This window comes from Apis cerana, linkage group LG1, assembly GCF_029169275.1.
Source record: "Apis cerana isolate GH-2021 linkage group LG1, AcerK_1.0, whole genome shotgun sequence".
NCBI classification, from domain to species: domain Eukaryota; kingdom Metazoa; phylum Arthropoda; class Insecta; order Hymenoptera; family Apidae; genus Apis; species Apis cerana.
In genome coordinates, this window is record NC_083852.1 from 8508885 (window position 1) to 8521075 (window position 12191).

The 12191-nt window shown below is 22.2% G+C and overlaps 3 protein-coding genes across 4 annotated transcripts; 2 read left to right on the top strand and 1 right to left on the bottom strand.

Annotated features, from left to right (window-relative positions):
* Positions 1–1258: 1258 nt before the first annotated feature.
* On the top strand, positions 1259–4702 carry LOC108002574 (U3 small nucleolar RNA-associated protein 6 homolog). Of its 2 annotated transcripts, XM_017064326.3 has the most exons (9): positions 1259–2025; positions 2091–2217; positions 2554–2694; positions 2775–2965; positions 3043–3267; positions 3351–3696; positions 3769–3939; positions 4002–4176; positions 4237–4702. In XM_017064326.3, exons 1-9 carry the CDS (start codon positions 1934–1936, stop codon positions 4590–4592), a joined length of 1824 nt encoding a protein of 607 aa, XP_016919815.1. In that variant the 5' UTR covers positions 1259–1933; the 3' UTR covers positions 4593–4702. The 2 variants fall into 2 exon arrangements, with proteins under 2 accessions (XP_016919815.1, XP_016919816.1); XM_017064327.3 differs by lacking the exon at positions 2091–2217 and having other exon boundaries at positions 1688–2025.
* On the bottom strand, positions 4493–7434 carry LOC108002575 (tektin-B1). The gene is made up of 7 exons (XM_017064328.3): positions 6631–7434; positions 6315–6477; positions 5996–6256; positions 5760–5930; positions 5476–5698; positions 5165–5388; positions 4493–4898 (listed from the first exon to the last, which is right to left on the bottom strand). The coding sequence occupies exons 1-7, from the start codon at positions 6674–6676 to the stop codon at positions 4697–4699; spliced, it is 1290 nt and encodes a 429-aa protein (XP_016919817.1). The 5' UTR covers positions 6677–7434; the 3' UTR covers positions 4493–4696.
* Positions 7435–7770: 336 nt separating this feature from the next.
* Positions 7771–10602, top strand: LOC108003270 (chromobox protein homolog 5). The gene is made up of 4 exons (XM_062081984.1): positions 7771–8142; positions 9593–9860; positions 9930–10263; positions 10380–10602. Exons 1-4 carry the CDS (start codon positions 7771–7773, stop codon positions 10405–10407), a joined length of 1002 nt encoding a protein of 333 aa, XP_061937968.1. The 3' UTR covers positions 10408–10602.
* The last annotated feature ends 1589 nt before the right edge of the window (positions 10603–12191 follow it).

The following is a 12191-nucleotide window of genomic DNA, read 5'->3' on the forward strand; positions in this document are numbered from 1 at the left end:
AATGGTAATATTTTCAATCAATTTGGATAATAATACGATAATGTCAATTATAAGGTGGTACCATTTTTCGAATATATGAATTTTTAAATATAAAAATATGTATTAAAGAAAAATAAATAATAAGAAAAAGACGGAAATAAATTAAAAATTGCAAAATTTATACCATCTTCAGAGTATCGAAATTAAACATAAACAAAGAGAACAGTAGTCAAAAAAAGATAGAAATATATCAAGAATTGATACAAGTGGCGCCATCTCCGGTCTATCTAAGGAATTATATAAACAAGGAGAGCGATAGAGAGAAAAGAATAGAGATATAGCAATTGATACAAGTGGCACCATCTCCATTTCACAAAAGGAACTATACAAACAAGGAGAGCGATAGAGAGAAAAGGATAGAGATATAGAAATTAATACAAGTGGCTCCATCTCCATTTCACAGAAGGAACTATACAAACAAGGAGAGCGATAGTGAGAAAAGGATAGAGATATAACAATTGATACAAGTGGCACCATCTCCATTACACAGAAGGAACTATACAAACAAGGAGAGCGATAGTGAGAAAAGGATAGAGATATAACAATTGATACAAGTGACGCCATCTTTATTCCACCGATGGAACTATACAAACAAGGAGAGCGATAGAGAGAAAAGGATAGAGATATAGAAATTAATACAAGTGGCACCATCTCCATTTCACAGAAGGAACTATACAAACAAGGAGAGCGATAGTGAGAAAAGGATAGAGATATAACAATTGATACAAGTGGCACCATCTCCATTTCACAGAAGGAACTATACAAACAAGGAGAGCGATAGTGAGAAAAGGATAGAGATATAACAATTGATACAAGTGGCACCATCTTCATTCCACCGAAGGAACTATACAAACAAGGAGAGCGATAGAGAGAAAAGGATAGAGATATAGAAATTAATACAAGTGGCACCATCTCCATTTCACAGAAGGAACTATACAAACAAGGAGAGCGATAGTGAGAAAAGGATAGAGATATAACAATTGATACAAGTGGCACCATCTCCATTTCACAGAAGGAACTATACAAACAAGGAGAGCGATAGTCAGAAAAGGATAGAGATATAACAATTGATACAAGTGACGCCATCTTCATTCCACCGAAGGAACTATACAAACAAAGAAAGCAATAGTGAGAGAATAATAAAGATATAACATGAATTGATACAAGTGACGCTATCTATTAACAATTAAAGATATTTCGAAAATGTAGAACGCATAGTAAGACTTGAATATATCTGAGAGATCTCTCTGAAAGCACAGTGAAAGGAATAATAAGAATTTAACATTAGCGCCATTCTTTGAGTATTTTTGGAAATATATTTTTAGTATTCATAAGTTTCATTTCCGACACTCTGAAGATGGCACTGATTACATAATTTTTATTTATCTTTATCCTTCTTTCATTATTTGTTTTCCTTGTATTATTCTTCCTCTCTGTATCTTATGGTTTATTGTCGCAAAATATTTAATATTCTAATATTTAAATGATATATTTAAATGTATAATTTTTAATATTCTTAATAAAATAATTTATTAATTTTTAATAATTTATTAATGTAATATACTAAATAATTTATTGTAAAAATTATTTTTTTATTAAGTTATTAAATATATAATTTATTATTGATTAATTATAATTTATTATAATTCAATATCAATCATCGATTGATATATGTCATTATTTTGCATTAAATTTTAACATAAATATGGGTAAAACGCTTACCCATTCACATCGATACATAATGTACGTGTAAAAGAACAAATGTATAAAGCATTAAGGTATCAGTAGTATGCCTATTATGTGTATCTAATGTATGACTAATAGTACATGCTTAAAAGTGTTTTTATTATTTTTGTATTAAATTATATTTCGTTAATTAAATAAAAAAGTAACAATGGCAGAATTTGTGGAAAAACGATGCGAGGATATGATTCCCGAATTAGAACAAATGGAAAGAATTAAAATTTTTGATAAAAATGAAATTCGGTAAGTGAAAGGGTTATTCTGTGATGTATTTCAAAAAAGAATTAATATTTTTATGAATTATATAGAGGAATCGCAAAAAAACTTAAAGAATATGAATATAAAATTCAGCGACATATGAAAACTAAAGAAGATTATCTAAGATATATACAATATGAAATGGATCTGCTTAAATTAATTAAACAACGCAGAGATGTATATTATTACATATTAATAAATTAATTATAGTATAATTATAATGTCTTGCATTCTGATCATAAGAACAAAACTATTCAATTTTTAAAACAGTTTTTATATTAAGGACAGGATTTATATCAAAAATTTTATTTCTGTATGAATAATAAAATAAAATATTAATATTTGCTTTAATTATGTTAAATAAAATTTATTAACTCAAAACTCATTTCTAAAAAATAGATAACTTGTAAGATAAAATTTTAATCAGAATGCAAGATAATATTTAACTTCAATTTAATATATTAAGAATATAATTTTTTATTAAAAAATATAAAAATTTTTTTTATTTAATAGAAACTTGGTATTATGCAAAAGAAATCAGATATTGATTATACAATTATAAATAAAATAAATCATTTGTATAAAGATGCAATATTTAGATTTCAAGATGATATTCGTTTTTGGATTGCTTACATAAAATTTTGTAAGCATGTTGTAAGTATTTAATTTATAATTTTATTAAATCTTCTGAATTATTAATTTATAAATATAAATATGAATATAAAATGTGGCAGCATTTTCACAACAATGTTAGTCACATGTTAGGTAGAATGTTACAAGTTCATCAAGATAAACCTAAATGTTGGCATATCGCAGCACGTTGGGAATTAGAAGAAAATAAAAATAAACAAATTGCACGTCAATTTCTTCTTCGTGGTTTGCATATACATCCAACTTCTCAATTATTATTTATTGATGCTTTCAAGTAAATCATTGCTTTTTTTATAAGTTTTAAATATTTATATTATTTTTATTTCTTTAAGTATTAATTTTATGATTTAGATTAGAATTAGATGAGGTATTAGTTAATGATCAGAAGAATGAAAATATTGGTGACAATACAGTACAAACTGAGACTGATGATGATATGAGTATTGGACTAAAAAGAGCCTATATCATTTACCAACAAGCATCAAAACGAATTAAAGATATTAGATTTATAATAGAATTATTAAATATTGCAAAAAATCATAATAATACAGAAAAATTACAAAATAAAATTCTTAGGTAAATACAATAAAGTTATATTATAACTTATATATATATAAAACTGTTAATTATTTTTAGTTTGATTTTAATATTTTTTTTAGTGATATGATACAAGAATATACTCATGAACCTCTAATGTGGGATACAATGGCCCGACGAGAATTAGAAGGACTTCTTCAACCTTCTGTCAGTAATAATACAACAATGAAAATTGATAGTTCAGAAAAAACATCATTAAGAGATCGTATAACATCTTGTAATAAAGTTTATCAAACAGTAGTTAAGAAAATTAAAACTGAAGAAATGTGGTCTTTATATATAGAATGTTTAATAGAAATTAATCAAAAACCTGGAGCTTTACCAAATTTTAAAAGAAAATTGTTAAAAACTGCTTTATCACAAGCACATCAAGTAAAAAAATTAAAAGAAAAATATTATTTGTATTGGGTTAGTGACATTTAATTAATATTTATTAAATAAAATAGAAAAGAATTTTTAATTGTAATAATATTTCTATAGATTAATATGTTAAGTATTGAAGATAAAGATGAAACAACCAAAAATAAATTAAAAGAAATTCTAAACACAGCAACTGAAACTATATCAAACAGTATAAGTCTTTGGCATGCCAGATTAAGATATTTATTTGCTATTGGAGAAGAAAAAGAAGCTGAATCTGTGTTTTTGAAGGTACAATTACATAAAGAATTATTTTTAATTCTATATTATATACATAATCATTAATTTTTTAGGCAACACAAATACTTGGAGAAAAATCATTACCTCTATGGAAAATAAAAATACTACATGTACAAGCAAAGTTTCCTGAAAAAACTGAACAAGTTTTTCAAGCAGCTTTACAAGGACATCCAAGTATTGCACAAGAAATAAAACCTACTTACATTGAATGGCTAGTTCTAACAAAAAGTATGTAATTGTAATTAAAGTATAAAATTACATTTGATTGATGATTATTGCTTATTTTAGGTATACAAGAAGCACGAAAAATATATGATAATCTTTGTTTACAACCTCCTTTTTCTCTTGAATTGCACAAAAAGATGATAGAATTAGAACTTATGCAACCTGAAATATCATTAAAACATATAAGAAAATATTATGAAATGTCAACATTACAATTTGGCAAAAATAATACAAATGTTTGGATAAATTATATTACATTTGAAATGAAACATGGTGATCCAAAGAAAGTTGGAGAATTACATGAAAGAGCAGTAAAAACTTTAGAACCAATATTGACAGATTTATTTATTTCAGAATACAGTTTAATTAAAGCCAATCCAGATGCTATTAAAAATGATATACAAACATTGCATACATAAATAGTAAAGTGTGTGCAATGGAAATATTAAATAATATAATAAATAGATATTTTATGTATCTAATAAATATTCTTTTTAAATTTATATAAAAAATTCCAATTAATTCATGATTCAAGTGGTATTTCTTTTTCCATACGTGTAAGAACAATGTTACGATCTGTTTCATTTGGCAATCGTGTTCTATCTCCTGTTTTTAATGTTGCTCTCATATCTAAACACATCACATCTGTTGCTAAAGAATGTTGCTTATCATCTAGATTTCTATCAACTTGTAGAAGTAAGCCTTCCAAATTATTATATGCTCCTCTAGAAAATAATAAATATATATGTCAAATATAAAATATTAATATATTCGCGGGAAACCTTTAGAGAATTAATGTAAGATTGTAAGATTTAAATAAGTATAAAAATTAATATGTATTAATTAATATTTTTGTGTACCAATTTTTCTGTTGTTAAAATCAACCAAAGGTTTTTCACAAATATATTAATATTGTAGAATATATTTTAGTCACTTTATGAAAAATATGTTAAAATATATTATCTAAATTATTATACACCATTATACATACTTTGAATTTTCCAAAACTTTAGTTAAGTCTTTTTCAGTTTGTGTCAAGTTTAAAACTTCATCTTTTAAACCTAATTCAGCTTCATCGCGACAAAGTTCAAAACCAGAACGGTAAGTACGATTTTCTAATCTTGTTTGTGCACATTTTATTGAATCAATTTTATGTAGTAAAGCATCTTCTTGTCTCACTATTTCTTTCTGTAAAATCTCCATTTCCTTTTGAATCTACATATACATATAAATTATAATCAAATTTATATGTTTATTATATGTAAAATATTAATGATAATTTTAATTTAAAAAATTTTTTACTTTAAGTTTTTGCCATTCTAATTCATTTCTAGCTTTTTGCGTTTGATATATTCTTTTACGTAAACTAAAATCCGTTGCGTCTTGTTGAGCTTTAATATCATTTCTAGCACGTTCACGCATTACATTTAAAGCTTCTCGAAAAGTATATACATCGCTTAATTCATTATCAGCTAAAGTTTTAACATAACGACAATGTTCTAACCAAGCTTCATAAGATATTGAACTAAAAAATAGAATAAATATTATATTTATTTCATATATTCTATGTAAATATTTATTGTTACCCTTTTGGAGTTCTTAATGCATTTGGTTTATAGCTAATATTTGCACATGTTCTATCTAAATTAAGATTTTCTTTATCTATTTTAATAGTTTCATCCTTATCTTCCACTTCTAATTGCATTGTAAATCTTACTTCTTCTAAACGATTTAGCTTTTCCCATGAAGCTTGCACTCTACATAAAATATTGTACGTTCATAAACATATATTTAAATATGAACAGATTTTTTTTATAATTACCTTTGAGTTAATAATTTTTTAATATTTTCAATAACACAGAGTTCTTTTTTCAATTCTGTATCAGCTTCATCATATGTAAGTTCTGTTCCTCTACGACAATCTCTCATAGAAATACATTCTGCTGTTAATTGTAATGGAAAATTTAAAGTTTCTATTTCTTTTTCTGTATCAAGTTTCTCATCTTTTAATAATTTAATTTCTGCAACTAATTTGTCTAATAAATTCTGAAATAGTTCTCTCCAACGTGATAATTCTGTTACTCTATAAATATAATATAAAATAAAAATTTTTCTTACATATGATTTTAAATATTCATTACCTATCTGCAAGACGGGTATTATTCATGTAAGTATCCCAAATAGTCTTCACCATTGTCTCTGAACAAACAATTTTCCCCGTATTTCTTAATTTAAATGCATCTTCACTTTTGAAAGCTGCATTTTGCTGAAGATCCCACTGTTTAGCATACCAATCTGCTAAACCTATTATGAAAAAACATATTTTATATAGAAATTCAAAAATAATTTATTCTTAAAATATACATAATATTTCGATTTAATATTTCAATAAATAAAAAATTAAAAAAAAGTAAATATTTAAATAATTATATTTACATAATCAAAAATTATACTTACTTATATGTGGTAAAGGTTTTTCATATGTAGTTACAGACTTAGCCATAATTTAAATAACAATTATTATAAATATTAATGTTTATATAAAAGTCTTATAAAACGTACTGTCTTAATGTCTTATCAGAAATAATAAATTGATGTTTGGTTACCAAAGCAACGAAATATTGATTTAATATTTTATTCTATTTGATTATAATATTTTTATGAAAAGAAAAAATTCATTTTTTAAATAAAATTATTCAAATATTATAATTTATTATAATAATAAGATTAATTATAATAAGAAGAAAAATCTACCATAATATATTAATAATTTAATAATATTATATTATTAAATCATAATTTTTATTAGATAATAAAGTAGTTTTATATTATCAATTCATATTTTTTAATGTTTTTATAAATTTTATATAATTTTTATTAAAAATTTATTATATATTTAAGAATATAGCTAATATTCCGAAAAAATATAGTTTATTTTTTAATTAATTCAATAGAAGTCAATATTGTATCCAAAATAATTATTTTAAAACTTATTAAAAACCATTTATAAACAATATTTAAAATAATTAACAAAAAATAATCAAACAATTTTTACATTATAATCAATTTATAATCATATATAAAAATTATAAAATAAATGAAATTTAAAATTATTTTTTATTTATTAAAAAAATAAAAAAAAAAAGAATATCTTTTAATAAAAATTTTAATTCTGAAAAACAAAGTTTTTAATTTTAAAAAATAAAATATATACAGGAACAATAGATTTAAACTTCAAGGGGGTTAAAATGAAATTTAAAAAAGAAATTTTTTTAATATTAAGATTTATATATTATTACAATATAATTTAGATTCATCAAATTTTATATATATTCATTTTGTTTATAATTTAAAAAAATTTTAAAAATGCATATAATCATTATTTCAACAAAGTGCGTTGTATTAAAATCTTTGTTTCAATATGGTGCTTGAGACCTCAGACTATAGTATAACCCGCCAAACCATTTTCGTGTTGTTTCTGAATATAAAGAATAAAATCATTAAAATTATATGAATAAGGAAGTGTTTGAATATTATTAACGATTTATAAGTTATAAGTTCATAATAAAATAGAAAAATTTTAGTTGTGAGAATAGTATGCGTAGATTAAGTATGAAAACTAAGCACACTAAATCTGAAACAAGTAATAGCAATTCCGAGGAAAATGGCGTCGGTCATTTAACCATAGTTGACAATAATAACGAAATGAAGAAAGGAAAGGAAAATAAAAACGCGGAATCACCGCGCAGAGGTACACCCAAAAAGCGTCCCTCGCGTAATCGTCATAGTCAGAAAGAAACAACTGAAAATTCTACTCTGAAGTCCGAAATTGAAGATACTCAAGCTGTAGATCGAGAAGAAGAAAATAAGAATGTCGGAAAAGCTGGTCCTAGTAAGAGACTCAAAAAAGAGGATCAAAAAACATCTTCTTTAATAAAACAAGAAGGAAATAATGAAAAAGAATATGAGGTATGTTAGATATCATATTTATTGTGTTTATTATATATATATTACAATTATATGTTTACATGATACATCTATAAGTATACATTATTGACTTTGATTTTCTGCGATCATAAAAAAAAGACGCTATATCTAAGACATGATTATTAATCTCATTTCATAAAATAAATTATTTTTACAAAAAACTTAAATAAATCTAATCATATTTATATATAAATATATATATATATATATATATATATATATATATATAGATATATATATATACGCGCGCGCGCGCACACACACACAATACATATGCATTATACAATGCATTATATATCATATAATAATATTATATTATTGTATTTATCAATTATATCCATTAAATCATTATAAATTATTATAAATTGCTAAATTGTTGCATTGTTGAATAATAAGTAAAAGATTTAAAATAAAGTAACATAAAAAGTAAATATTAATTAATATTGTCATCTTATTTTTGAAACATTCCTAATATAATCATAGGGCATAAAATTGACATATAATATATTGATTTGTTTTAACATAGAATTACATAAAAGTTCTATGAAAATTCATCTTACTATAAAAAAAATGCAAAAGTTAACCTATATAGTCACGTATTTAGTCGGTTGAAAGTAATGTATATTTATAAAAGAATTGATATATTATCAACAAAAAAACATTGTTAGTTGTTAATTACAATATATTTTAAAATTATGAAAAAAAAATGTCAGTTCTATATAATCATTAAAAAATTTTTATATGTATATTATCAATTATCTTTTAACAACTATTTATCAATTTAACCAATATTATTTTTTATTTTTAATTATTTTGATACTTTTTGATCTTTCTAAAAATTAAATGATACATAACTAATGAAAAAAATTAAAAAAAAAGAAATCGATCGATTGCAACAACGATCGAAAAGAATTCGTGTAGCGTAGATAACCGCCTTATGGCGGTCGGAAAAAATTTAACTTAATATAGTAATCACAAAATGATCGATTATATTAGTATAAACTAGTTTTTTAGTTTTTTAAAATTATTAATACGTTGATTTGCATTACAATTCTATAACATAACACAATATATAACAACAATTAATATCTTGTGTATTATATATTATGTTTCGATTTATTATATCATTTTGCTATTGATTGCAATATAATAAATATGATTGCAATTAAAATAAATATATAACATAATTATCATAAAGTCGTTTCAATACGAAAAAATAAAATGAAATTTTTTAAAAAAGAGTTTTCCGTAAAATAATTTTTATATATTTTATAATATATATATATTATAATTTTATATATTATATTTATAATCTATTGTTTATATTTTATTTTTCATTTAAAATTATAAGATTACAATTAAAAATAATTTATATAAAATTGATTTAATAAGATTAGTGAAATATAATAATTATTCATAATTAATTATCTAGGTAGAAAAAATTGTGAGTCAACGTACTATCAAAGGTCAACGTCAATTTTTAGTTAGATGGAAAGGATATGGTGAAGATTCTGACACATGGGAACAAGAAAAGGATTTAAGTTGTCCAGAATTAATAGAAGAGTTTTTAGCTGAAAATACAGAAAATGAAGAAGATATCAAAGCTAAAAGGTTGGAGATTTCTCCAAAATCACCAAAAAATAAAGTGGATAAAAAATCTAAAAAACCTAAAAATAATACAAAAAAACAGACAGAAAATGGTATTATTTTGCTTTTAGAAAATTTTTAAAAATGATCTATTATTATATAATTTTTTTAATTAAATATAGGTAAACAAATAATAGCATCAGATGAAGAAAAAGATGTAAAAGATGATCAAAAAGAATTTGAAGTAGAAAAAATTATAGAAGTACATTTTAAAAAGAATAAAACAAGAGAATTTTTAATTCGTTGGAAAGGATTTACATCAGCAGATGATACATGGGAACCAGAAGAAAACTTAAATTGTCCAGAATTAATTGCAAAATTTATGCAAAAAGTTGAAAAAGCTAAAATTACAGAAGCTCGAGAACTTCGAGCAAATCGTCCTCATACAAAAAGGTACACCCTAACTACACATGAACATGGAAGGAGATTATCTCGAAGAAATATGGACAAACAAAGGTAATTTTATTTCTAATAAATATAAATCATTATGTAAATATTTAGATAAATGTAATCATTATGTAAATATTTAGATTTTTTTTAAATTAAAATTAATTATATTCTTTTTTCTGCAGAGCTACTTATCATGAATGTGATGAATAAATAATTATAGAATAGCAAGATTACAAAAAAATTATATTCATATATAATTTGCTTTTTGAAAATGATAAAGATTAATTTAAAAAAATGGGGATTTTTCTATTGTTTAAATTTGTATAAAGTACAACAGATATTACTTATATATACAATAAACTATCATAATTATATAATGTCTGAGTTTCTCAGACAACAATTTAATTGGTAGTTTTTCCCAAATTTTGTTTTGTTTTAAAAGAGTTAAAATGTCTTATAGTATTATTTATACATAACATACATAAATATATATATATATATATATATATATATATATATATATTTATGTTATTTGATATTTTATATTTTTCAAGTACAGAGAGTTTTTTCAATTTTCAAAAGTTATATAGAGCCTATTAAATCGCATATTTATTATATATTATTACACATCATATAATATAATGTGATCTTATAGTTATTTTATATTTAATACAATCTATCAAATATCCATCAATTCAATAAATATTTTTTATTATATGTATGAAAATAAATATCTAAAAATGTTATGACAAAATTTTAAATAAAATAAAAAGTAGTAATGAATAAGTTTTTAGTAAGTGATTGGTATATAGCATATAATTAAGATATGCATACATGATATACATGATGTAAAAATAATTTGTGAATAATATATAAAATATAACTTTATTTGTAATTTGTAGTTTTAGAATGGTTACATAAAAATAATTTAATAATTTTTATTAATTAATAATAATAATAATAATAATAATAATAATAATTCATTATACAGTATTAATTTTATTAATACAGATATTATATAGATATGATAAATTTGATTATTTTTAAAAATTTTCATAACATACTAATGATATATCTGTTAATAAAACAAAAGAGATAAAAATATGTAACAGATTCAAATGTTTTATTTTGCAATTTAGATATTTTTATCAATAAAATAATGAATTAATTTTTTTAATATATGAATTGTATTTTTAAAAATACAGTGATTTTATGTACAAATAGTTTATTTTATAATCTAATTTGTATCATAATTATCATAACAAAATTATCATAATTATCATGCAACTTAAACGGACAAGGTTGGAAATGACTAATACCGAGAAAAGGTATTACAATAATATTGATCAAAATGAAAGTGGTTCTTACAATTGGAAATTATTTCTTACATTATTCATCATCTTAATTATAATAATTCTATTTATAACGTTTTATCGTTATATCTATGGACAAATCATTTATATTTTTAAAAGGTTTATTATAATTTGTTTGTGCAATGTAATATTTGTATATATTTTTTATTTATAATACATATATATACATACATATATATATGATGTATATATATATATATATATATGTATATATATATATATATACACATGCATATTTAGTTATTGATTATTATACTAAAATTACATTCATAAAGATATATAACTCGGCGAAATGAAGATAAGAGTGATGGCATCTTTTCTAAGATAAAAGAAATTTATAAAAAACGTTTTTTAAAATCTCATACACGTAATTCAAAACTTAACATGAAACATGATGAACAAAAAAACATGAACAAACAAAATGAAAATAAATATAAATTGAAGACTCTTTTACAAGTACTACAAAAATATATTAAAAATTGTTATATGCAAATAATCATGATAATTTAGTTTTTATAAATATATATATATAAAAATTTATGATTAGGAAAAGAAAAAATTACTTGCTCCAAATCAGAATAAAATAGTAACATCTAAAAATATAGATTTAAGAAAACAATT

Excerpts from the sequence above, each read along its gene's own strand:
- LOC108003270 (XM_062081984.1), top strand. The coding sequence starts at position 7,771 with ATGCGTAGATTAAGTATGAAAACTAAGCACACTAAATCTGAAACAAGT. Across the intron at positions 9,861-9,929 it reads AAAAAAACAGACAGAAAATG|GTAAACAAATAATAGCATCA; the intron begins GTATTATTTTGC and ends AATTAAATATAG. Across the intron at positions 10,264-10,379 it reads AGAAATATGGACAAACAAAG|AGCTACTTATCATGAATGTG; the intron begins GTAATTTTATTT and ends TTTTTTCTGCAG.
- LOC108002574 (XM_017064326.3), top strand. The coding sequence starts at position 1,934 with ATGGCAGAATTTGTGGAAAAACGATGCGAGGATATGATTCCCGAATTA. Across the intron at positions 2,695-2,774 it reads TAAAATTTTGTAAGCATGTT|CATTTTCACAACAATGTTAG; the intron begins GTAAGTATTTAA and ends AAAATGTGGCAG. Across the intron at positions 2,966-3,042 it reads TTATTTATTGATGCTTTCAA|ATTAGAATTAGATGAGGTAT; the intron begins GTAAATCATTGC and ends TTTATGATTTAG.
- LOC108002575 (XM_017064328.3), bottom strand. The coding sequence starts at position 6,676 with ATGGCTAAGTCTGTAACTACATATGAAAAACCTTTACCACATATAA. Across the intron at positions 6,478-6,630 it reads AAAACCTTTACCACATATAA|GTTTAGCAGATTGGTATGCT; the intron begins GTAAGTATAATT and ends TTTTCATAATAG. Across the intron at positions 5,389-5,475 it reads TAGAATGGCAAAAACTTAAA|ATTCAAAAGGAAATGGAGAT; the intron begins GTAAAAAATTTT and ends ATGTATATGTAG.